Below are 27,426 nucleotides of genomic sequence, written 5' to 3' on the forward strand. Positions count from 1 at the left end.
TGGAATGCGAGAGGAAACTAGAGTACCCGGACATCCTTGCATCGCAGGGAGAATGTGATACCTTTATCAGAACTTTTACTGACAGTATCATCCCGGAGCTCAGTCTGACTAGATGTTACAAGTGCAGTCTTGTTCAAGGTAACTAGGTGACAGTGTATGTTATATCAGCTTTATTAAAAAAGGTTGCTTTATTTTAATTGAACTGGGACATGCAGCAATGAGATGAAAACTGTTCTTAAGATAAATGCTGTTCATCGGACACATTCGCACAACTGTATGCCTAATAAAATACTGATATGATAGATACAAAAATTCTCTAATTTGTAGATTGTTTATTCAGTTACCAATCCATGATCAATTGCATTTCAACAAGAAACAAATAGTTTTTTTTAAATTTTACAACCAGAACAAATTAATTAGAATATACAGATTGAATTTTTAACCCTACTTACAGTGGTTCTATATGAAGCATAAACATCCTTCAGTTGTTCATATTTACTCTTTCCATACATAAAAGATATTGTAAAATCAGTAGTTCAGACCGTAACACTAAGTAATGCACATTCATTCAATTGTAATATATAATACTCACAATCCATATTCGAACAGTTAAAAATGTAAGCCTTTCCCCACCAAATAATGACCATAACAATGAAAAGTTTTCATGTAGGCTCTAAAGACAGCATTACTATGAATATATAATTGACTTACCAAGACCGGAACAAAAGCTGAACAATAACATACATTTGTCACTTGAACAGCATTTCCAGTTCTTTTTTTTTGGTCAGAAAACATATAACATGCATCATAAATGTGTGTAACAGAAGGAGCCGTGATGTATTAATTTGTAGTGGAAATATGCATCCCTTTGTGATCCAGGACATCACCAATACGCAAACATCAGTAAAGGCTATCGCTTAAGTCTTTCAGGTTCATCAATGGCTGCTATCAGCTTCTGCCGTGCTTTTTTATTGATATGGGAGCCGAGACATGCATTCACAAGGTTGGTTAACTGCTTGGATGAATATTCCTGTCCAAAGAAAACATACCATTTTAGAATAAATAAAAATACTCAGTCAAAGGAACAATGTGCTGACATGAAAGTTAAATGTGCTGATACCTGAAATTCTAACAGAAGTATAAACACCTTACAGATGTGCAACTATTGTTTTGATCATTTACAATAAAGATAATTCTAGGCAGTTGTACAAATATTTTTGTAAATTTTTATTAACTAAACTTTTTAAATAATTCAAAAAGTTTAAGCCTTCCCTCTCCAAACACCCACAATCCCTACCTACCCTGTGCTCTTTGATCCACCGCTCCATATCATTTTCTGTTAGATAATAGGCTTTAATATAGGTTTCCACAAACTCTTTATCAGGAATTGGTCTGATGTCTGTCAGTTTCTCCAGCTTCATTAAAAACTGCTGGAAGTCCAATTGCATCAAAGCCCGTCCCTCATTACTGCATTTTTTCACATTGGCATAACTAATAGAAAGGAAAGGAAACTGGTCAGCTCAGTAAATATGATGAATTAAAGATAACATTCTACTTATTTTCACATTAGTTAAGCAAAATTATATTTCTTACAGCAAAGCATCGAATACAATACAACAATTAATAAAAAACCCAAACCAAAAAGACAAACCCTATAACAACTTTTAGAAAAAAACAATGTACAATTACGTTGTATATAGACCTTTGTAAAAGCTTAATCTGATAGAAATTTGGAGGAATATTAAAGATTATTTTAATCTTTATATGTCTTTATTCTTAATTTTTATTTTTAGTTTAATAATCTTTATTTTTTATCTTTATTTGTCAAATATATTCAGGAAGATCAGATGGAAATTAATCCAGATAAGAGTGAGGCATTGCACTCTGGCAGGGCAACTGTGAGAGGATAGTTACAGTAAAGGGCAGGACCCTCAGGGCATTAATGTTCAGAGAAATCTTGGGCTGTAAATCGACAGCTCCTTGAAAGTGGTAACATCAGTACATAGAATTGCAAAGACGACATATGGCATGCCTGCCTTCGTCAGTGGGATGTTGAGTGTAAAAGTCGGAAAGTCATGTTGCGGCTGTAAGAAACTTTGGTTAGGCAACATTTGGAATAAGTGTGCAGTTCAGATCACCCCATTACAGTAAGAAAGTGGAGGGCTTTGGAGAGAGAGCAGAAGAGGTTTATCAGGATGCTGCCAGTAATAGAAGATATTAGCTCGAAGGAGAGATTGGACAAACTCGTATTTAATCTAGAGCATTGGAGGCACCTGATGGAAGTTTATAAAATTATGAAAGGCATAGATAGGGGAGATAGTTAAAGTCCTTTTACCGAGGATGGAAATGTCAAAACGTAGAGGGTAGAGGTCTTGGGAGAGAGGAAAGAGTTTGACGTAGATTTACAAGGCAATTTGTTTCATCACACACATGGTGGCCTGCAATGTGCTGCAAAAAGGAAGTGGCAGCAATATTTACGAGGCATTGAGACAGGGACATGGAGAAGCAGAGAATGGTGATATGCATGCCACATACAGACAGATGACATTAGTTTATATTGTCATCGTGGTCAGCACAGACATTGTTGGCTGATGGGTCTATTCCTGTGCTACACAGTTCTATGTTCCTTATACAGTGCCTTCCATAATATTTGGGACAAAGACCCATCATTTATTTATTTGCCTCTGTACTCCACAATTTGAGATTTGTAATAGCAAAAATCACATGTGGTTAAAGTGCACAATGTCAGATTTTATTAAAGGCCATTTTTATACATTTTTGTTTCGCCATGAAGAAATTACAGCTGTGTTTATACATAGTCCCTCCATTTCAGGACACCATAATGTTTGGGACACATGGCTTCACGGGCGTTTGTAATTGCTCAGGTGTGTTTAATTGCCTCCTTAATGCAGGTATAAGAGAGCTGTCAGCACCCAGTCTTTCCTCCAGTCTTTCCATCGCTTTTGGAAACTTTTATTGCTGTTTATCAACATGAGGACCAAAGTTGTGCCAATGAAAGTCAAAGAAGCCGTTATGAGACTGAGAAACAAGAATAGAACTGTTAGAGACGTCAGCCAAACCATAGGTTTAACAAAATCAAATGTTTGGAACATCATTAAGAAGAAAGAGAGCACTGGTGAGCTTACTAATTGCAAAGGGACTGGCAGGCCAAGGAAGACCGCCACAGCTGATGACAGAAGAATTATCTCTATAATAAAGAAAAATCCCCAAACACCTGTCCGACAGATCAGAAACACTCTTCGGGAGTCAGATGTGGATTTGTCAATGACCACTGTCTGCAGAAGACTTCATGATCAGAAATACAGAGGCTACACTGCAAAATGCAAACCACTGGTTAGCCGCAAAAATAGGATGGCCAGGTTACAGTTTGCCATGAAGTACTTAAAAGATCAACCACAGTTGTGGAAAAAGAAATGGTTTAAATGATTGCAAACATCTGTGGATGACATTTTTTTCAAATTCATTTGATCTAAAAAAATCAGGTGTTTGTAATTTATCTTATAGAAACAGAAAATGTTGTAATTGGGAAATAGCCAAGTGAAGTTAACTTACCCTTCTACTATAGTTCTGTTTGCCAGCCGGATACAATGCTCCCAAAGGACATTGGACACTTGGAACGGTATACGTACCCGTTTGGAAACTTCAGATAACTTCTTATGAAAATGTTCAAACTCCTATAGTAACAGTTATCAGAATCAAATACAAGAAAGCTCGACTTCACTATTATCAATACCTTGGTTTGTTATAGCACATATTTAGTAGACAAATGTTCTCAGTATAAAGATGCAAGATAAAAAATCAAAACAAAGCACTGGGAAGAAATGTGATAGCCTTTATGGTGATTGGAGGACAGATTACAGTGTACAGAATCATGTATTCGGGATAGGAGAGAGTGAAGCTTTAGTGAAAAAAATCCCTCCAATTGGCAAGTTGAAGGTGCACAAAGTGAAAAGGCAACGTTTAGTTCAGTTTAGTTCATTATTGTCATGTGTACCAAGGTATAGTGAAAAGCTTTTGTTTGCCTGCTATCCAGTCAAAGAAAAGACTATACATGATTACAACCAAACCGTCCGCAGTGCACAAATAAAGGATAAAGGTTACAACATTTTGTGCAAGATAAAGTCCGATTAAAGGTAGTTCGAAGGTCTCCAATGAGTTAGATGGGAGATCAGGATCGCACTCTAATTGATGAGAGGGTCGTCCAGTTACCCGATTACAGCTGGGAAGAAACCATCTCTGAATCTGGAGGTATGTGATGTCAAACTTCAATACCTCTTGCCTTATGGGAGAGAAGAGGGAGTAACCAGGGTGAGACTGGCCCTTGATTATGCTGGTGTCTTTGCTGAGGCAGCGTATAGTGTAGATTGAGTCAATGGAAGGAAGATTGGTTTGCGTGATGGTCTGGGCTACGTGCGCTACTCTCTGCAATTTCTTGCAGTCTTGGATGGAGCTGTTCCCAAACCAAGCTGTGATACATCCCAATAAAATTACAGCGCATCTGTAGAAGTTGGTGAGGGTTAATGGATGGTAATTAAAGTGGTGACTTTGATCATAGAAATTTGAGGAACTTCATGGAGGAATAAACACAAGTATAAGCATTTAACGTGAATAATGTAATGATGAGGGTTTCAATGGTTGATTGACAGAAAAAATAAAAACAGACGTGATCTTTGCAGTAAAAAGGATATTGAAGTTCAAATACTGGTCAAACAGGACACTGAGCTTTTGAATCTTAATAAACCTTAGACTGTGCTTGAAGTGGGCAACGAAAGCTGTTGGCAGCAGCCAAAGACAGACATCAATTTTCCAAAAGATAAGCCCAGGGAATCAAGACAGTGCAGTAAACGGATAGTATGAGAGGTCAGACAGCGATAGAACTAAGTGGAGGCATCATCTGTCTGGAACATGTGTAGAATGGCACATGTCAGTGCTTTCACACCTCCAAATTTTTTCCTGAAATAGAATTCAAATTACCTGGAATTTGATGGTATTTCCTGGCCTGGTAAACATAGAAACATAGAAAATAGGTGCAGGAGTAGGCCATTCGGCCCTTCGAGCCTGCAACGCCATTCAATATGATCATGGCTGATCATCCAACTCAGTATCCTGTTCCTGCCTTCTCTCCATACCCCCTGATCCCTTTAGCCACAAGGGCCACATCTAACTCCCTCTTAAATATAGCCAATGAACTGGCCTCAACTACCTTCTGCGGCAGAGAATTCCAGAGATTCACCACTCTCTGTGTGAAAAAAAAGTTTTCCTCATCTCAGTCCTAAAAGATTTCCCCCTTATCCTTAAACTGTGACCCTTTGTTCTGGACTTCCCCAACATCGGGAACAATCTTCCTGCATCTAGCCTGTCCAAGCCCTTAAGAATTTTGTAAGTTTCTATAAGATCCCCCCTCAATCTTCTAAATTCTAGCGAGTACAAACCGAGTCTATCCAGTCTTTCTTCACATGAAAGTCCTGACATCCCAGGAATCAGTCTGGTGAACCTTCTCTGTACACCCTCTATGGCAAGAATGTCTTTCCTCAGATTAGGAGACCAAAACTGTACACAATACTCCAGGTGTGGTCTCTCCAAGACCCTGTACAACTGCAGTAGAACCTCCCTGCTCCTATACTCAAATCCTTTTGAGTAAGCCTTCCCCAACTGTGCATGTGCGATGGCCGCCCCGTCTGCGCACGTGCGGATACCAGGCCCACTGCGCATGCGCGGGGAGACGGCATCCCTACACGTCACCGGCGGCATTTTCAATTGTGACGCGACTGATGGACCTCCCCCAAATGCACGGGTGGTCGTAAATATACAAGTACATACTTATTTTCCACAAATCACCCCGCGGGACTGATTGGACCCCTTCGCGTCTCCCCGTGCGTGCGCAGTGGGCCCGGAATCCACGCGTGCGCAGTTGGGGCGGCAGTCGCACATGCGCAGTTGGGGAAGCTTACCGGACCGGGAAATTTCCTGAAATTTCCCGAAATTATTTTATTTCCCTAAAATTACCCGAAGGCAACCAGAATTTCCAGAATTTCGGGTAATTTCCTTCAAAGTGGAAACACTGGCCCATGTACCGGTAAGTGGAAGATGTTATAAAGGAGTGACGGTGATTAGGGAAAGGAGACCAAGAATACATCATGGGGAGATTGAAAAATGACTTGGCCATGATATTTAATACTGCTTTCAATGAAGTTAAATCATATCAACTTTTAAGATAGTGTTTTGTTGTATGAAAATATTCCATTTACCAAAGTTCATAAGATACAGGAAAGAATCAGGCCGTTCAGCCCCTCATCCTTCTAAACTACAGCGAGCACAGGTCCAGTGCCGTCAAAGGATCATCATATGTTAACCCAATCATTCCTGGCATCATCCTCGTAAATCTACTCTGGACTCTCTCCAACGCCAGCACATCCTCCTTCAGATATGGGGCCCAAAACAGCTCACAATATTCCAAATACGGTCCGACCAGTGTCTAATAAAGCTTCAGCATTACATATCTGTTTTTATATTCTAGCCCTCTGCTATGTTAGTATTGCATTTGCCTTTGGTCATGAAGAATATCGAATATGTGGAACAGTTCTTTCATCATCGTGTGCTGAGTATTATTACAAAGCGTGAGGAACTCTTCAGTTTCAGGGAATATAGTATAGAAAATACCTTTTCCATAAACAAACTAGAAGGTTTTGATACTGTGGAATGATTTAATTAACTGACAACTATTTGATGAATTGCAATACTCAGCTATCATGACCATTTCAATTCTTGCAATTACCTTGAGAAGAGTATCTATGTACACATTGTGTTGTGACATGATTTCTTTAATATCCCATTTCACACTAGCCATAAGATGCAGCATCTGTTCGTAATCGATCGCTTTAGCAGCCACTATCCAGTAAATTGGTTTGCGCAGCTCACTGGCAGTGGACACAGTCTATTTGTTATCAGATGGGAAGAGAGAATACAGAAAGAATATCATCATCCATGGCAAAACAAAGCAAACTGACAACTGGAAGTGATTTTATTTTTACCTTAAGCAGGCATATAAAAAATGATAATTAAAATGATCACTATGGTAAAAGTACGGCATTTGCAAAATTGAGTACTGACCTGTGAATAAAACTGTTGCAAAAAAGGCTTCTTAGCTGAAGGCATCATTGCATCAAGATGAGGTTGCAAACATTCAAACTGATCAGCCAGAAACACCCTGGAAAATACAGATATTTATGATCAATTGGTCATTATTGTCTGCTTCGTAAGAATATTATCAAATGAACCAATGAAGTAGTAAAGTCAGAGTTCATCTGAGAAGCATAAGAAATTACATATATAAACAATAGCTTCAAATTATGAATTTATCTTAACATTTGCAAGTGCCAGAGTCAAAGATGGATATGGAAGGCAGGAGATTGGTAAGCAAGTTTGGGAAGCCTTGATTAAAAAGTTCAGTTGTGCTTTATGGCATATGCTTCACTGCAAGGAATGTAGGAATTAGACTTTAGAGGTACAGCATGGAAACAGGCCCTTCGCCCCACCAAGTCCATGCTGACCAGTGATCACACCATACACCAGCACTATCCTACACATTAGGGACAATTTACAAAAAGCAATTCACCTACAAACCTGTTCGTCTTTGGAATATGGGAGAAAACTATGCAGTCACAGGGTAAACATACAAATTCTATACAGACTCTACCGCTGTGCTACTGTGCCGCTCTACATTAAAAGGTTTTACAGACAGGATGGAGGACAAATGTAATAATGTATCCATTATCATAGAATTCGTTAAATGGGACAGGAATGGCAGCTCTTGGTCATGCAGTTTTCAGATAAGATATATAAACAGTTTAATGTCATTAATAGACAAATACAGTTCGAGAAGAGTATATGCAAGAAAGCTCATCAAAAATCCAAAAAGAGACAATTGCTGGGAGTATATCATTGGCATCCACACAAATTTCTGAGATGTGAATAAAGTAAGAGCAGTAATTGCAGATGTCAACCATTCCACGATAGCACAATAGAGAAAGGTTGAACAAGTTAGGGCTTTATTCTTTGGAGCGCAGAAGGTTAAGGGGGGACTTGATAGAGGTTTTTAAAATGATGAGGGATAGACAGAGTTGACGTGGAAAAGCTTTTCCCACTGAGAGTAGGGAAGATTCAAACAAGGGGACATGACATGAGAATTAAGGGACTGAAGTTTAGGGGTAACATGAGGGGGAACGCCTTTACTCAGAGAGTGGTAGCTGTGTGGAATGAGCTTCCAGTGAAGGTGGTGGAGGCAGGTTCGTTTTTATCATTTAAAAATAAATTGGATAGTTATATGGATGGGAAGGGAATGGAGGTTTATGGTCTGAGCGCAGGTATATGGGACTAGGGAAGATTATGTGTTCGGCACGGACTAGAAGGGTCGAGATGGCCTGTTTCTGTGCTGTAATTGTTATATGGTTATATGGTTAAAAGTATATAAAAAGGTATAAAGAGGGGTGAAGTCTCCAAATGTAATCCAAATGAACTATTTTATTATACATCACATGCTCACCAAGACCAAAGGGACAATTCTACACCTTAGGTAGACCAGAAGAGCTTCAGAGGGAGAGCAGAGATTTAAAAAAACACACAAAAATTGCTGGCAACAATGAGAAAAAACAGAGCTCATGTTTCTGACCATCCGTCAGGCTTTTGTTGAACGGTCATCAACCAGAAATGTTAACTGATTGTACTTATATAGATGCCACCTGACTTGCTGAGTATCCTGAGCAATTTCTAAATTTTGGATGCTTTTTAGTAAGATTACACTTTGGTGGTAGGTGACAAAATTAGATTCAGTATAATTATTATTTTTATTCTTCTGCTTCTTCGATAGAGCTTCAGTCTCATTGATGATTTGCTCCTCAGAATGAGAATTGAGGTAGATTAGTAAACTTTTGGAGGACCTGCAGAGATTGAATAGATGATGCTTGGCAAGGTGGGGGAGTTTGTGATAATGTACGGTTGCTTTGTTAGAAAACATAGAAACATAGAAAAATAGGTGTGCGGGAATAGGTCATTCGGCCCTTCGAGCCAACACCGCCGCTATTCAATATGATCATGGCTGATCATCCAAAATCAGTACCCCATTCCTGCATTTTTCCCCCATATCCCTTGATTCCTTTAGCCCTAAGAACAATCCAACTCCCTCTTGAAAATATCCAGTGAATTGGCCTCCACCGCCTCCTGTGGCAGAGAATTTCACAAATTCACAACTCTCTGGGTGAAAACGTTTTTCCTCAACTCAGTCCTAAATGGCCTGCCCCTTATTCTTAAACTATGACCTGGTTCTGGACTTCCCCCAACATCGGGAACATTTTTCCTACATCTAGCCTGTCCAATCCTTTAAGAAGTTTGTATGTTTCTATAAGATCCCCTCTCATACTTCTAAATTCCAGTGAATACAAGCCCAGCCGACCCACTCTTTCATCATATGTCAGTCCCGCCATCCCGGGAATTAACCTGGTGAACCTATGCTACACACCCTCAATAGCAATAATGTCCTTCCCCAAAGTAGGAGACCAAAATTGCACACAATACTCCAGGTACGGTCTCACCAGGACCCTGTACAACTGCAGTAGAACTACCTTGCTCCTATCCTCAACTCAAATCCTCTCGTAATGAAGACCAACTTTTGGCTTTCTTCATTGCCTGCTGTACCTGCATGCTTACTTTCAGTGACTGATGTACAAGCACTCACAGGTCTCATTGCACCTCCCCTTTTCCTAATCTGACACCATTCAGATAATAATCTGCCTTCCTGTTCTTGCCACCAAAGTGGACAACCTCACATTTATCCACATTATACTGCATCTGCCATGCAACTGCCCACTCACTTAACCTATCCAAGTCACCCTGCAGCCTCATAGCATCCTCCTCGTAGACACACTGCCACCCAGCTTTGTGTCATCCGCAAACTTGGAGATATTATATTTAATTCCCTCGTGTAAATCGTTAATATATATTGTAAATAACTGGGGTCCCAACACCGAGCCTTGCGGCACGCCTGCTGGTCACTGCCTGCCATTCTGAAAAGGACCCATTAATTCCTACTCTTTGTTTTATGTCTGCTAATCAGTTCTCTATCCATGGCAATACCCTACCCCCAATACCATGTGCTCTAATTTTGCACATCTCTTGTCAAAGGCTTTTTGAAACTCCAGATACACCACATCCAATGGCTCTCCCTTATCCATTCTACTTGTACATTCTCAAGAAATTCCAGAAGATTAGTCAAGTATGATTTCCCCTTCGTAAATCCATGCTGACTTTGACCGATCCTGTCACTGCTTTCCAAATGCGCTGCTATAACATCTTTAATAATCATGCATCTTTCCCACTACCGATGTCAGGCCAACTGGTCTATAATTCCCTGTATTCTCTCTCCCTCCTTTCTTAAAAAATTGAGTTACATTAGCTACCTTCCAGTCCACAGGAACTGATCCAGTCCATAGAACATTGGAAAATGATCACCAATGCATCCACGATTTCTAGGGCACCTCTTTGAGTACTCTGGGATGCAGACCATCAGGCCCTGGGGATTTATCTACCTTCAGTCCCTACAGTTTACTTAACACCATTTCCTGACTAATGTGGATTCCCTTCAGTTCCTGCCTCCCACTAGATCCTCGGTCCCCTAGTATTTCTGGGAAATTGTTTGTGCCTTCCTTAGTGAAGACAGAACCAAAGTACCCGTTTAACTGTTCTGCCATTTCCTCATTTCCCATTATGAATTCACCTGTCTCTGATTGTAAGGGACCTACATTTGTCTTCACTAATCATTTCCTTTGTACATATATAAAGAAGTTATTGCTCGGCATATCGGTCAGAGACAAGGTACACATTCTGCTTCCTGGACTAACCGATTTGAAGGTTTATGCTGATACAGCATTGGTGGTATTTCTTCAGTACTTTGTGATGCCTACTGATTTACCATGATGCCAACACATACTAGGCATGGATCACTGACATTCAACAGATAATTAGCTTGATGCAGGTTAAGTTTGGAACAGTTCAGAAAAGAACAGATAATACCTGGACTAAAAATTCTTGAAGATCAGATAAGTTTACAAGGTTTATACATAAATTAAATTGCACGAGTTACATGAAATAAAACAATGTGCCAATTAACGCCTTCAGTGCTGAAAATATAAATTTATCTGAGAAATATAAAATTTGATGGAAAATACCTTGGAAATCATTTGGATTCCAGATACTATTTGTCCTTTCATCGAAAGTATTGAAATAAGAAATCAGAAAATTATGGGGAGTAACTCACAAAGATTCTGTAGCCACCACCCTTTCTGCAAGACCATATAATGTTTCAGCTGAATTTAGAACAACAAGATGACTGAGATGTGGGCTTGGAACCTTTTCTTTCCTCTCCTCTGTCGTTGTCAAGGAGCCAGATGTTTCAGATGGTGCCTCCTATATATAGAAAGAAATGAAATGCACAATTACTAATTATCATCTTTATATAAAGGCCTTTTACATGAAAATAGTGCTTCTAAGATTTGAATAAGGAAACAAATCATTTACTTCAAGCCTACTCCGCCTTGCATCTATCAAGGCTGACCTATTATTTGCCAGCAATATCTCTATATTTTCAGATCTATTTTAAATACAGAAATCTATCAATCACTGTTTTAAATGAATTCAGCGTCTGAACCTTCACCATAATCCAAGATGGGCTATGGAGGTGACAATACCAAAGACGCACCACCATTTTATTAAAGGATTATTCCACTATCTTACTTCGAAGGTCATTATTTGCAGATTGTGACCCCCGGCATTCAGTCTAACAATTGTTTTAAATTTCAAAGATATTCTTGTAAACTTGAGAATATAATCTACCTTACTCATTTTCTCACCACAATTGGCACATCCTGCTATCTATGGCACCAGTATAATAAATCTTTGCTGCACTTCAAATATAGTAACCACCTCCTTTCTAAGGTGAGGACATCTAAACTGTACCCAGTATTCCAGGAGCAGTGTCACCAAGGCTCAATAAAACTGTTGGAAGGATTCCTTCCTCCTGTATACTAATCCTTTCATCATCTGTTCCTGATTGTTTATTGCTGTATAGTGGCTGTCAAGGATGTGTACAAGTACTTCTGGGTTCCTTTGAACATCAACACGACCTAATTCTTAACCATTGAAGAAATATTCTGCCGGTCTCTTTATGCATCATATTTTCCAACTTTATATTCCATTTGCCATGTTCTCATCCACTCATTCAGCTTATCTCTTTGTGACACACTCTTCCTACCTCATCTAGTTTTCCATCATCAGTAAATTTGGAAATATAATATTTGATCCCTGCAGTCAAATCACTGAGTGAATGCTAACAGCTGGGGACCACATGCCAAACCTTGTGGCACCAGATCCATCACAATCTGCCAACCTGAGAAGGGTATTTGTTTTCTGATTGATAATCAATTTTTGATCCATTTCAATCCAATTTCATGCGCTCCAACCTTGTTGACTGACTAATGCGGGACTTTATCAAAAACCTCCAAATTAACAGGACCACTGGTTTCCTTAATTTATTCTATTAGTCACAGACTCCACAAGTTCCAACAAATTAGTCAAACATACTTCTCCTTGCAAACTCTACTCAATTCTATTATTCAAGGTATTCTGTGAATATAGCCTTCTTTATAAATTCTAGCATTTGCCCCACGACATGTTTCTAGACATTACACCAACAGGTTGACAGTGGCCTTTTCCCTCCTGCTCTTGTCCTTAAATAGAAGGCTCAAATTTAGCACCTTCCAATCCACAGAAACCATTCTAGAAAATCCAAAGGTGCGAAAACAGTTGACCACACACACACACACACGCACACGCACACGCACACACACACGCACACACACACGCACCCCCCCCATTGATGATACAACTGCTGATGGGAGTAGCATAATGAATTCTGAAATGTATAGACACATCCTATCTGTTCAAGTTCAAACAAATGCCTCAAACTCATTGGCCGGCGGTTCATTCTACAGCAAGACAATGATCCCAAACATAATGTTGAAGCAACAAAGGAGTTTTTCAAAGCTAAAAAATGGTCAATTCTTGAGTGGCCAAGTCAATCACACGATCTGAACCCAATTAAACATGCCTTTTATACGCTGAAGAGAAAACTGAAGGGGACTAGCACCCAAAATAAGCATAAGCTAAAGATGGCTGCGATACAGGACTGGCAGAGCATCACCAGAGAAGACACCCAGCAACTGGTGATGCCCATGAATCGCAGACATCAAGCAGTCATTGCATGCAAAGGATATGCAACAAAATACTCAACATAACTACTTTCATTTACATGACATTGCTGTTTCCTAAACATTATAGTGCTCTGAAATGGGGGGGACTATGTATAAACACTGCTGTAATTACCACATGATGAATCCAAAATGTATAAAACGTGCCTTTATTAAAATCTGACAATGTGCACTTTAACCACATGTGCTTTTTTTCTATTACAAATCTCAAATTGTGGAGTACAGAGGCAAATAAATAAATGATGGGTCTTTGTTAAAAACATTATGGCGAGCACTGTAAGTACTACATTAATCCCACATTCCATTCAACTACCCCCTGGTTCTACTGTTCATCTACACATTATGCAATTTATAGCACCTACTAAACCATGTATTTGGGATATGGGAGGAAACCCACGTAGTCACAGAAAGAACATGCAAACTCTGCACGGACAGCACCCAATGCCAGGGCTCAGTTGCTTTCAGCTTCCTTTGATATTTTCATTTCCTTTGTTCTCTAATGGAGCTTTCTCACGGGGCGACTTGACGCAAGATGTAACCAGAGTGAAGTGGTTGTGGTCTAGCACGATATCACACGATATAACGGGGGGGGGGGGTGGATAAAGAGTTCCCACGGGTACTCGGCATTTCTGTTATCTGTGCGAGTGACTTGTCCATCTCCCGAGCTTTCCCGTTAAGTCTTGAATGAATATTGTGAACTGTGAAGTGTTGTTAAACCATCACGTGGCACAAATTATGTCACTTTTTTTTCACACACTATAAATATCCTCCCTTGGTTGAATTGGCTCATTTGGAGACATGCCTGTACTAAGTAGTTTCGAGTACAGGATGGTGGTGTTTTTCATTGACGGTGGAGTGTGGAAGTCCCAAGTCCCCCAGTTTGTCCACCAGTTTGTGGGGAAGGATGGTATTAAAAGCAGAGCTGTAGTCCACAAAGAGCATCCGCACGTAGCTCCCCCGCTGCTCCAGGTGGTACAGTGCAGCATGGAGAGCTGTGGCTACAGCGTCCTCTGTAGATCTATTCGCTCTGTACGCAAACTGGTGGGGGTCAAAGCTTCGGGGCAGGAGTGATGTGATATGACCCCGGACCAGTTTTTCAAAACACTTCATCACCACTGGTGTGAGTGCGACTGGCCGGTAGTCTTTGAGGCTGGAACTGTGGGTTTTTTTGGGCAAGGGGACTGTGGTTGCCGACTTCAGACAGGGTGGAACAGTGGACTGGGCCAGAGACTGGTTGAAAATCCGCGTACAGACTCCAACCAGCTGGTCTGCGCAGTCCTTCAGCACGCGTCCAGAGACGCCGTCAGGTCCAGTAGACTTCCTTGGATTGATGGCCCGCAGCGTGCGCCTCACCTCATACTCCTCTACCTTGAGGGTTAGGCTGCTGTGGACCATGTGGTGTGATGTGGCTGTCTCGGGTGGCTCCACTTCCAAGTGAGCAAAGAAGTGGTTCAGCACCTCTGCCAACGAGGCGTCACCTTCAGCAGCTCCAAGGTTGGTCTTGTAGTTGGTGAGATACTGGATCCCCTGCCACACCTGCCTGCTGTTGTTACTGTCCAGGTGGTCCTCTATCTTCCTCCTGTAGTCTGATTTGGCCTCTCTGATGCTTCTCTTCAGGTTAGCTCGGGCCGTGCTGTATAAAGCCCTATCACCAGACCTAAAAGCGGTGTTCCTCTCTTTTAATAGCCGCTGGACCTCCCGGGTCATCCAGGGCTTCTGGTTGGGGTAGACCCGGACAAGGAGAAATATATTAAGAGCAATCATCCTCTAAATTACTTCTAATGCAAATATATCCCTCCTTAAACAGGGAGAGCAAAACAGCATGTATGGTTCCAGGTCTAGTTTCACTAAGCTCCTGCATAGTTCCAGCAAGACCACATACAAATTCCATGCCCTTGCAATAAACTGGCATGCACGCTGGAAGTTTCCTACAGCCCTTTAAACTGTCAAATGGAAAAACATACAGAAGCAAATTTCTGAAAAGAATGTTCACTGTGAATTTTAACGACCCATTGTAACTGAATCAATGTAATTGTTTAGAGGACATGGCATTCTTAAAATGCACTCAAGAGCAACAACCTCAGCAAGAGAGTGTAAGGGCAAAATATTTCATTTTACTGAATGAAGGGGCCATCAATGCAATAGAACCTTTTGCTGCTAATGACCATACTGCTTTCCCTCAGCTGAAATGTGATTTGGTTAAAAAGTACACTGTGAACAAATTAGTGGGAGGTACGCAAGGAAGAAAAAGATGATGCAGGCAAATAATATCACAAAGATATAGGATAGAAATCCGAAATCTAATGTTCTTTGGATTCCAGATGGAACTGGAAAGCGGGATTACTCTAGATAGCCTTTTCATTCAGCAGACACCATAAGTCAATGGTTTCCTTAAATATCATAAATATTGAGCTTCACATAAAATGAATACCACTATAAAGCAGTCTGGATAGAGGATGTGAAATAGCCCTTGTTTGGGGATCACAATGCCAGGAGTTATTTAAAAATTTTACAAAGTTTAGAAGTCAAATACTATTATTTCCATTGGTTCTCTTGCAATAATGGATGAACATTTTCCAACATTCCTGCATTCCAAAATAAGTAAAACCAGTTGTATGCAATTATTCAGTACAAAGTACGGCGTACAATTGTAATTTTCTATACTGTACATACTTGTTTCCTTTGTAGCCGTTCTTGATGCTAACAATGATTTAAAATAAACATCACCTGTCTACCACATTATTTTCTAGCTTTATGACTTGTCTAAATAAAAGAAGACAACTTGACAAGAGCAGAGCTCTTCTTTGACAGCAATGTTCACTTACCAGTGCAAACATGTCAAAACAAATTCTGAAGTATTTGAGCAGAGAGGATATGTAAGAAGTTAAAGTGAAAAGCATATCTGACATGAAAATGCTATTGAATTATGCACACGTTTACATGTGTCAAATTTGAAAGGCATTCAACTATGAAGCATAGTGAATAATGTAATAACCGGTTGAAAAAATAACCAAATAATTTTATTGTACCTCTATTAATCATTTGGAAGTGAAATAGCACAGGGATGAAAGAGGTTTTCCGACTTTGTTAATCCATTTGATAAAGTTTTAGTTTAGTTTATTATTGTCGCGCGTACTAAGGTATAGTGAAAAGCTTTTTGATGCATACTAACCAGTCAAGACTAGACATGGCAATATTAATCAAGCTGCTTACAGTGCACAGGAGGAGGATGAAGAGTATAACATTTAGTGCAAGATATAGTCTGATTAAAGATAGTTTACAGGTCTTCAATGAGGTAGGTGGGAAGACAGGACCATACTCTGGCTGATGATAGGACCATTCAGTTGCCCGATTACAGCTGAGAAGAACCTGTCCCTGAATCTGGAGGTATTGCCTAAGCACCTGACCCCGTCTGCCACTATCCCTCCCTTATCTGGTTTCACTTCTCATTGAGAACAGACTGCATGCAAACTGGCGGAATGGTCCCTCATATTCCACCTGTGTAGCTTACAACCCAACACGCACAAATCCATCATGGTCCCTCACCAGCCCAGTCAACTTGCACCTTCATCCTTCTCTCTACACTCATCTCCCATTCCCAAGTCTCATATTTTCCTTTTAATTACCTCATTCCCCTTCCCACTGTACCCTTCCACCCATTCCCTCACTCCGACTTTATATTTCACTCATCTTTCCTTATCCAACCCTTTTGTCTCCTACTCACCTCTACCCTATGTCACTTTCTCCACCTATTTACCAATAACTCACCCCTGACTCATCTGCATCCACATATCACTTGCCTGGCTTTGGCCCGCTCCCACCTCTTTGGTCCAGCTTTCACTACCCTAGTCTAATCAGGTTGAAAAAAGGTTCCGACTCAAAACATCATCTGTTCATTCCATTCACAGATGCTGCATGTCCTGCTGAGTTCCTCCAACACTTTCTTTCTTGCATTACCTACTAGCCACCATCTCAGTCCTCCTTCTCACCTTTTTTTTTAAAATACTCGTTATCTTCCTCCCACTCTCTGTCCTGATGCAGGTTCTCGATCTGAAATGTTGACCATCCCTCAGTCTCCACAAATGCTGCTTGATCCGCTGAAAAATTTTCAGCAATTTGTTTTTTTGCTCCAAATCCCAGCCTTTGCATTTTCTTGTGTCTTCGTAAAAATTCCTTTGCTCCCTCTGTCCTCTTCTCCCTACTTCCAACTTTAACTCTCTCATCAGATACTGCCAGACTTGAGTGCTTTTTATACATTTGCTGAGTATTTTCTATTGAAGCAAAACTTATTTGTCATTTCTTTTGCAAAATGATATCAGAGGGACAGAAAGGAGAATAAACATATGCATTTAAGAGCATATGTTAATGACTGCAAAACAATTTGTTGAATAAAAATGATATTCACATATAAATTTAGTTCATAACATCTCTCAGATTAAAATATTCTAACACCATTTTTGTAAATAATTGATCGCACTATTATTACCCTCAAGTGTGCAAAGAACTGTCAGGTTTGCTGCAACTTTGCACAGCAAAACCATTGGTTATGCACTTCCAAATCAGGAAAGCAGTAATCAGGCTAGTAATTAAGAGGCAAACAATAACTTGGTTGTCCATTCGAGCTCAAAAACACAGATGTACCATTTTGCTTGTTAGTTGAATAACAAGTTCCTTGTTTTTCATTTCTCCTGCTGTGCCAAATTGGTAGCCTATTAAATAAACAACTGCAGATATTAATTTGCTGAGCTCAGTTCCTGAACTTGCATTAGCTTCCATATATCAGCCATTTAGCAGATAAAGGCAGGAAGAATTAATTATTCTTATTTTAACTTTAAAAGGAAAATTTAACAGGTAATTAACTATTTAAGATACTCTCTGCTTGTTTCACATATTAGAATGCTGAATCTCACAGTAGCATTACCTTTAAGCCTAGACTTATCTGACCTTCATCTGCCAGAGTGCCAAATTAATTTGCATGCTCTACTGCTACTTAAGCCAGTTGTTAGCAACATCTGTTCCCTTCAAAAAAATCAGGAAATGGTCAAGAGCATTATATAGAGCAAAAGCCAGGGACCAGATAACATCTTCACCATAGAAATTAATGTAGGACTGACTTTGGGACATTTGCACTGTGCTTGGATTCCAGGAACTGATATAGATTGCCAAGGAGAATCTGCAGTAATAATTGCTTTCGAAAAATAAAACATAATGCTGCATAACCATCTTTTGGGCGTGGGTGGGTTCTGGCATGAAGCCAGTTATCAAGTAACTGGTCCGCATAACTTTGCTTTTTGAGTTCAAAAACAAATTTATTTTCTATGCAACTGATCAGAGAGAGAGAATTGGCAGAATTCTAAGCCAGCTGTTGATAACATCGAGATTTATCATTGATTTTCCGTCTTCTGCCAAGTTTTTAACACATTTGCCCGTGTCTCATAATGTGATGAGAATGTTACTAAAGCCATAGCGAAGCAATAACCAAAGTGAGTTCATCCTTAAACAGCTTTTAAAAGGGTGGTTTCATCGGGATCTGTAATTTGCATTTTTATCTCAGCACTGGTAGCAACCAATAAATTTGCTCAATTTTTCATTGCAGCAGATTAGTTGCTTTAAATTGATAGCTGATTATCACGTCATCGGCTAAAAAATAATTAGGATTGAAATGATAATGGCATAAAATGAAGATTTTACTTTTAATTGTAGTGCTTGGCAAGGTCAGTCCTAAAATAAAATGTTCATAGTTAATCCTAAATATGTGCATGAAAAGTTTCATTTTGCAACCTTGTAGTGCTTTTGGAGCTGATGCAGTTCTATACATTTTATTGCCTTTTACTAACAACCATCAGAAATCATATTAGTTATTTCTAACCTTGATGACATAGTTTATCCTGAGATTTTTTACAGCAATGGGATATAAGCATCAATGACCACACTAGCCTTTGTTGCCTATTCTAATAGCTCCTGAATTGAATTCAGTGGACCATTTCAGAGGACAGTCAAAAATCAACCATATTGCTAAGAATTTGGTTCACATGTACAAGAAAGCCAAACTGTACAGATAATTGTAAGTGAACCAGACGGATTTTTCAAGCGCACCCTGATCTCTCCTATATTCTGTGCTTCGGACAATAAAGATAAGCATTTTATGTGTATCCCCATTGATCACTGGTGCTCGACTTTTGCCGGCACCGAAGGGATTAACCGACAGCCACTGGATAAGGCGAGAGGTGCAGATGATGGTCCCTGGCCCGTCTGGGAATGCGTTCCTCGGGAGTTGGAGCAGAGTTGAGCTGGAGTTAGCGTTTCTTCTCTGTGCTGGCTGGAAGCATGTGGCCGCCACTACACCGGGCCGGTTTCCTGTCAGTCCATGGTCACTCCGGACATCTTCGGCCGCCCCCGGACAGGGATGGGACACTCGGGAGGGGACGGGGACGGTAGTGAGATACCGCTCACAAATCTGCCCCCTGGGGTTATGCAGGAGAGGAGTGCGTGGTTCACCCCTGTATAATAACCCTGTATAACCGGGGAAGGCAGCCCGAGTGAGAATGGAACCCATACACCCAGCTGAGGGGGACCGGACCATGATTCATTAGATTGTCGCTGCTGAGATTTCTGCATGGACCAGTGGCGAAGGGAGAACTAGTGTCGCTGACTCCAGTAGCATCCTGACTACGGATGAAATGCAGGTCTGTATACACGCAGCAGCTCAGCAGCCGAGAATGTTTATCTCCAGTGACCAATGACATGAGTATGCGCAGTCCGAATACCAAACTCACTTATTCTAGTCTCTTCACCATCTCTAGATCGGTAGTAGGACAAGAAGGCAGCTGAAGATTTTTTAAAGCTAATAGTGACAGAGATAGAAACTGCCACCACATTTACATTGTACTTGGAAGAGAACTTTAACTTTAAGTGGACACAATGGGTCAAATTGCACAGCCGGTATCAGAACTCTTGATCAATCCTAATCTCATCTGCTTCACCGCCAGTATGCATGGTTTCAGTTGTTAAGCTTAGTTTTGGAATTTGTTCTCTAAACCCTTTTATCCCTCTTTTGTTGCAGAAATTGCTAAAATCAAACTCTTTTTGCCCAACTGTCCCAGTGTTTTAGTGTGGGACATTTGTCTAATCACATTTCCGTGAAATGGCTTCAGCTGGTTTGCCACGTTAAAACTTCCATTTCACTATTAGTGTTCTTTTGAAATGCCAGAACAAATTTCGCTCCGACATTTGTGATGCTGCACCTTCAGGTGTGGGCTCTGCAGCTTTTGGAGTGCACAAACTGCCATCTAGTGGTAGATCTTTGCAAATGCAAGAGTGCAACAGTAACCGCTGTATTTAGAATTAAAGGATGTTCTTTTAGGAAGGAGACAAGGAGAAATGTCTTTAGTCAGAGGGTGATGAATCTGTGGAATCCACTGTAGAGGCCAAGTCAGTGGATATTTTAAGGCAGAGATAGATAGATTTTTGATTAGTACAGGTGTCAGAGGTTATGGGGAGAAGGCAAGAGAATGGGGTTAGGAAGAAGAGATAGATCAGTCATGATTGCATGGCGGAGTAGACGATGGGCCGAATGGTCTAATTTTACTCCTTTCACTTCTGACCCTATTTCCCCCCCTCCCCCCTTTCTGGTCCTCCCACACCCTAGCCATCCTGCCAGTCCTACTGTTCGCATCCATGTATCTTCTTCACAGCCAACAATGAACCATTGTGGGCTTCAGCTTTCTAGGCTGGCCTGGCTCCGATTTGTTCTGAACCTTTTCATAGCTCTAGTTTCCCTCCCTGGTTCAGTTTGAAGGGTTACAACTGCAAAACGTCACCTATTCCTTTTCTCCAGCGATACTGCCTGACCTGCGAAGTTGCTCCAGCATTTTGCGTTTACCTTCCATGATTACAGATGAACTGTCCTAACAGACTGAGATAAGCACAGCCAATTTAATATTCCAATGTTTCAGTGTTGAGGCATTCATGCCTCACCATTCTTGCTCAACCTTTTTAAAATAATCTAATAATATTCTCTAGACACAGTAATCACTATATTCTTGATGGGCAAATGCATCGTAATTAGGAAGACAAAGGATATTCTGTTTCAAATTTCAAGCGAAGATCAGTCCCAAGACAAATGTTCATATGGTTAACCTTAAATATGTGCATGGACATCTTTTAACCGAGACCATGCTACAGTCCACACCAAAGTTCCCACTGCTGCTTTAAGCACAAAATTTTCTTTTCTGAAGCTACTGAAAATCTGCAGCAAATGCAGTAGATGGAACTGTCATAAACATTCAAAAATATGCTTTCGCTAACAAGGGACAATACAAAAGCAGTACAATTAAACAGGTTAGATTAATGATTAAATAGTTTCACAGCCAGTCCAAATATTATGGATGGAGATAAACAGATTGCATTGATTATGAAAATTCACATGAATAAATATGAAATTCTCTAAAAACAATTAATAGCAAGCTGCAAGGTGTTTGAGCATTTTTTTTCTATTACAGTACCCCCCCCCCCATAATTTTTTTCGGACAAAGACCCATCATTTATTTATTAGCCTCTGTACTCAACAATTTGAGATTTGTAATAGAAAAAAAAATCACATGTGATTTTAATAAAGGCCATTTTTATACATTTTGGTTTCACCATGTAGAAATTACAGCTGTGTTTATACATAGTTCCCCCATTTCACGGCAACATAATGTTTGAGGCACAGCAATGCCATGTAAATGAAAGTAGTCATGTTTAGTATTTTGTTGCATATCCTTTGCATGCAATGACTGCTTAAAGACTGCGATTCATGGACATCAGCAGTTGCTGGGTGTCTTCTCTGATGATGCTATGCCAGGCCTGTATTACAGTCATCTTTAGCTTATGCTTGTTTTGGGGCTAGTCCCCTTCAGTTTTCTCTTCAGCATATAAAAGGCATGCTCAAGTGGGTTCAGATCGGGTGATTGACATGGCCACTCAAGAATTGACCATTTTTAAGCTTTGAAAAACTCCTTTGTTGCTTCAGCAGTATGTTTGGGATTATTATCTTGCTGTAGAATGAACTGCCGGCCAATGGGTTTTGAGGCATTTGTTTGAACCTGAGCAGATAGGACGTGTCTATACACTTCAGAATTCATTATGCTACTACCATCAGCAGTTGTATCATCAATGAAGACAAGTGAGCCAGTACCTTCAGCAGCCATACATGCCCAGGCCATAACACCCCCACCACAGTGTTCCACAGATAAGGTGGTATGCTTTGGATCTTGGGCAGTTCTTTCTCTCCTCCATACTTTGCTCTTGCCAATACTCCGATATAAGTTAATCTTCATCTCATCTGTCCACAAGACCCTTCTCCAGAACTGTGGTTGATCTTTTAATTACTTATTGGCAAACTGTAACCGGGCCATCCTATTTTTGCAGCTAACCAGTGGTTTGCATCTTGCAGTGTAGCCTCTGTATTTTGTTTCATGAAGTCTCTGCAGACAGTGGTCATTGACAAATCAACACCTGACTCCTGAAGAGTGTTTCTGATCTGTCGGACAGGTGTTTGGGGATTTTATTTTATTATAGAGAGAATTCTTCTGTTGTCAGCTGTGGAGGTCTTCCTTGGCCTGCCAGTCCCTTTGTGATTAGTAAGCTCATCAGTGCTCTTTCTTCTCAATGATGTTCCAAACAGTTCATTTTAGTAAGCCTAAGGTTTGGCTGATGGCTCTAACAGTTTTATTCTTGTTTCTCAGTCTCATAATGGCTTCTTTGACTTTCATTGGCACAACTTTGGTCCTCATGTTGAAAAACAGCAATAAAAGTTTCCAAAGGTGATGGAAAGACTGGAGGAAAGACTAGATGCTGAGCTCTCTTATACCTGCATTAAGGAGACAATTAAACACACCTGAGCAATTAAACACCCATGAAGACATTTGTCCCAAACATTATGGTGCCCTGAAATCAAGAGGGACTATGTACAGCTGTAATTTCTACATGGTGAAACCAAAATGTATAAAAATGCCCTTTATTAAAATCTGACAATGTGCACTTTAACCATATGTGATTTTATTCTATTACAAATAAACAGCAATAAAAGTTTCCAAAGGTGGTAGAAAGACTGGAGGAAAGACTGGAAGAAAGGTGCTGCGAGCTCTCTTGTACCTGCATTAAGGAGGCAATTAAACACACACGAGCAATTACAAACACATGTGAAACCATGTGTCCCAAACATTATGGTGCCATGGAATGGGGGGGATTATGTATAAACACAGCTGTAATTTCTACATGGTGAAACCAAATTGTATAAAAATGGCCTTTAATAAAATCTGACAATGTGCACTTTAACCACATGTGATTTTATTCTATTACAAATCTCAAATTGTGGAGCAGAGGCAAATAAATAAATGATGGGTCATTGTCCCAAACATTATGAGGGCACAGCATATTCTAATAAATGCCTTAGTTGATAAATGGCAATTTGTTAATACTTCAAAAATGTGGACATCCATCAATCAAATTTCTATTTTGCTGTGCTATCCACATTAACTTGTTCATGTGTTCTCAAGCAAAGATGGCTGCATTATCAGGAGTCTTGCAACATTTGGCACTGCTTATCGGCCTTCTAGGTATTTAATCTGTGTTCTTAGGTTTCATTATTACACGAGGATTATTTGAGCCGAGCCCAACTTCTTTATTGCAATAACCTATTTAAAAAAAAAATTAGACCAATATAGTTTAGATAAAACTTTTTGGACTAAGCAAGGTGGCATTAATGTTACCAATACAAAAAAATTCAGGTAAGAGATATAAATATGTATTTAAGAGGATCGTGCGGTATCTGTTCCAACATACAATTCAGGTCTAAGTTATTTCCTTTCTATATTTGGGATCGTACATAGGGCAAACTGCCCACCAGCTTTCTTGCGTTACAACAATGATCACCTTGCAACACAAAAAGTAAATGCGTCCAAAGTACACACCCAGGGGGGGGGACGTTTAAAGGAGATTTGCAGGGTAAGCTTTTGGTTTGTTTTTATACATATGGGTGGGTGGCTGAAACACAATATCAGGTATGGAGGTGGAAGCAGATGTGTTTTGGCATTTAAGAGGTTTATAGATCACACATGGATATACAGGAAATGGAGGGGTATACAGTGCATTCAGAAAGTATTCAGACCCCTTCACTTGTTCCACATTTTGTTACGTTACAGCCTTATCTTAAAGTGGATTACATTCTTTTATTTTTCATCAAGCTACACACAATACCCCAGAATAAAGAAGCGAAAACAGGTGTTCAGAAATGTTTGCAAAATCATTAAAAAGAAATAACTGAATTATCACAATCATAAGTATTCAGACCCTTTGCTATGACACTCAAAATTGAGCTTAGGTTCATCCTGGTTCCATTGATTATCCTTGAGATGTTTCTACAACTTGATTGGAGTCCACCAGTGGTAAATTAAATTGATTGGACATGATTTAGAAAGGCACACACCTGTCTATAAAATATCCCACAGTTGACAGTGCATGTTAGAGCAAAAACAAAGCCATGAAGATGAAGGATATGTCCGTAGACCTCCTAGACAGGATTGTGTCGAGACACAGATCTGGGGAAGGGTATAAAACAATTTCTGCAGCATTGCAGGTCCCGAAGAGCACAGTGGCCTCCGTCATTCCTAAATGGAAGAACTTTGGAACCACCAGGACTCTTCATAGAGCTGGCCGCCCGGCCAAACTGAGCAATCAAGGGAGAAGGGCCTTGGTCAGGGAGGTGACCAATAACTAGATGGTCACTCTGACAGAGCTCCAGAGTTCTTCTGTGGAAATGGGAGAACCTTCCAGAAGGACAACTATATCTGCAGCACTCCACCTATCAGGCCTTTATGGTGGAGTGGCCACTCAGTAAAAGGCACATGACAGCTGGCTTGGAGTTTGCCAAAAGGCACCTAAAGGACTCTCAGACAATGAGAAACAAGATTCTCTGGTCTGATGAAATCAAGATTGAACTCTTTGGCCTGACTGCACCGCTAATCACCTGGCCAATACCATACCTACGGTGAAGCATGGTGGTGGCAGCATCATGCTGTGGGGATGTTTTTCAGCGGCAGGAACTGAGAGACTAGTCAGGATAAGCTGATCGGAGCAAAGTACAGAGAGATACTTGATGAAATGTTTAAGAAGGAACTGCAGATGCTGGAAAAATGCATCTATGGAGCGAAGGAGATAGGCAACGTTTCGAGCCTGAAGAAGTGTTTCAGCCCGAAACGTTGCCTATGTCCTTCGCTCCATAGATGCTGCTGCACCCGCTGAGTTTCTCCAGCATTTTTGTATACCTGTGATCCTTGATGAAAACCTGCTCCAAAGCGTTCTGGACCTCTGACTGGGGCGATGGTTCACCTTCCAACAGGACAATGACCCTAAGCACACAGCCAAGACAACGAAGGAGTGGTTTTGTGACAAGTTTGGGAATGTCCTTGAGTGGCCCAGCCAGAGCCCGGACTTGAACCTGATGGAACATCTCTAGAGGGACCTGAAAATAGCTGTGTATCCACGCTCCCCATCCAACCTGACAGAGCTTGAGTGGATCTGCAGAGAAGAATGGGAGAAATTACCCAAATACAGGTGCCAAGCTTGTAGTGTCATACCCAAGAAGACTTGAGGCTGTAATCGCTGCCAAAGGTGCTTTAACAAAGTATTGAGTAAAGGGTCTAGATACTTGTGTAAATGTGATATTTCAGTTACTTATTTTTAATTTGCAAAAATTTCTAAACACCTGTTTTTGATTTTTTATTATAGGATATTGTGTGTAGATTGATTATATTAAAAAAAAAAAGAATTTAATCCATTTTTAGAATAAGGCTGTAGTGTAACAAAATGTGGAAAAAGTAAAGGGGTCTGAATACTTTCTGAATGCACTGTACATCACAGACAGGCAGAGAACAATAACTGGCGTCATGTTCAACACAAACATTATGGGACGAAGAGCCTGTTCTTGTGCTGTTCTGTTCCATGATCTATGATTTGTTAAATGTGTTGAATTAATACTGAATCCAAGTGTCGGCTTGGAATGTAACTCGGTGATGGTAGAGTTGTGTGGTTATGTGGCCCATAATAGTTTTGAGAAAGGCAGAGTAGCAGCTGGAGAGATAGAGTAAAGTCACAGGGGGGTGTGGGAGGACAGAGAGGGTGAAGAAAGCGGTTAACAGTTGGAGAGAGATGACAGAAAAACCAGACGGCGTTAGCTGAGCAACGGGTGTTGGTCACAGTTCAAGGACAAGTAGGGGGTAGCATTAGAACTGAAGGTTGTTAAGGTACGCAAACAGTTAATGTGGGCGGATGTGGAGGTGTTTGCGGTGCTGAATTCACACATTGGTCAATTTGATAGTTTGTTAAGCCTGAATAAAATATTATTGCTTCACCTATCCTACAAAATGGATTCCCCAGCAGTGTATAAATAATGGTCAAAGGACTGGCTGCTGTCTATAATACTTAAACGATCAATCCATATACCACAAATAGATCAGCTGCCTGCCTATATTCCTGTCTCGGTTAAAACCAGAAACTGTATGTTTAGTTGCATTTCCAATACTTAACACATTTGCTTCATGATGACTTCAACGATCAGCTTTGGAAAATCCATGTTCAGTTCTCCTTTAGACATTATATTGGTTTCTTGTCAAGCAGTTTGTGAAAGTTGACAAAATGTGTAGGAAAGAACTGCAGATGCTGGTTTAAATCAAAGGTAGACACAAAATGCTGGAGTAACTCAGCGGGACAGGCAGCATCTCTGGAGAGAAGAAATGGGTGACGTTTCGGGTCGAGGACCTTCTTCAGTGATGTCAGGGGAGTGGGCGGGGCAGAGATAGAATGTAGTCAGAGACAGTAAGACTGGTGGGAGAACTGGGAAGGGGGAGGGGATTGGGAGAGGGAAAGCAAGGGCCAGTTGAAGTTAGAGAAGTCAATGTTCATACCACTGGGGTGAAAGCTACCCAAGCGAAATATGAGGTGCTGTTCCTCCAATTTGCGCAGGGCTTCAGTTTGACAAAGGAGGCACAGGACAGAATGGTCAGATTGGGAATGGGAGGAGGAGCTAAAGTGTTGAGCAACTGGGAGA

At 40.5% G+C, this 27,426-nt stretch overlaps 1 protein-coding gene across 2 annotated transcripts in view; it reads right to left on the reverse strand.

Annotated features, from left to right (window-relative positions):
- Nucleotides 1-314: 314 nt before the first annotated feature.
- The window catches only part of vps50 (VPS50 EARP/GARPII complex subunit), a 118,228-nt gene continuing 91,116 nt past the window's right edge, over nt 315-27,426 (reverse strand). For both annotated transcript variants that reach the window (XM_055662741.1, XM_055662751.1), the window contains 6 exons: nt 11,330-11,478; nt 7,132-7,228; nt 6,797-6,955; nt 3,574-3,695; nt 1,302-1,491; nt 315-1,030 (listed from right to left, as the gene is read on the reverse strand). In XM_055662741.1, the coding sequence (XP_055518716.1) occupies nt 911-1,030; nt 1,302-1,491; nt 3,574-3,695; nt 6,797-6,955; nt 7,132-7,228; nt 11,330-11,478 (837 nt within the window). In that variant the 3' untranslated portion in view covers nt 315-910. The remainder of the gene's footprint in view (nt 1,031-1,301; nt 1,492-3,573; nt 3,696-6,796; nt 6,956-7,131; nt 7,229-11,329; nt 11,479-27,426) is intronic.

Source organism: Leucoraja erinacea, chromosome 2 (genome assembly GCF_028641065.1).
Source record: "Leucoraja erinacea ecotype New England chromosome 2, Leri_hhj_1, whole genome shotgun sequence".
Lineage (NCBI taxonomy): Eukaryota > Metazoa > Chordata > Chondrichthyes > Rajiformes > Rajidae > Leucoraja > Leucoraja erinaceus.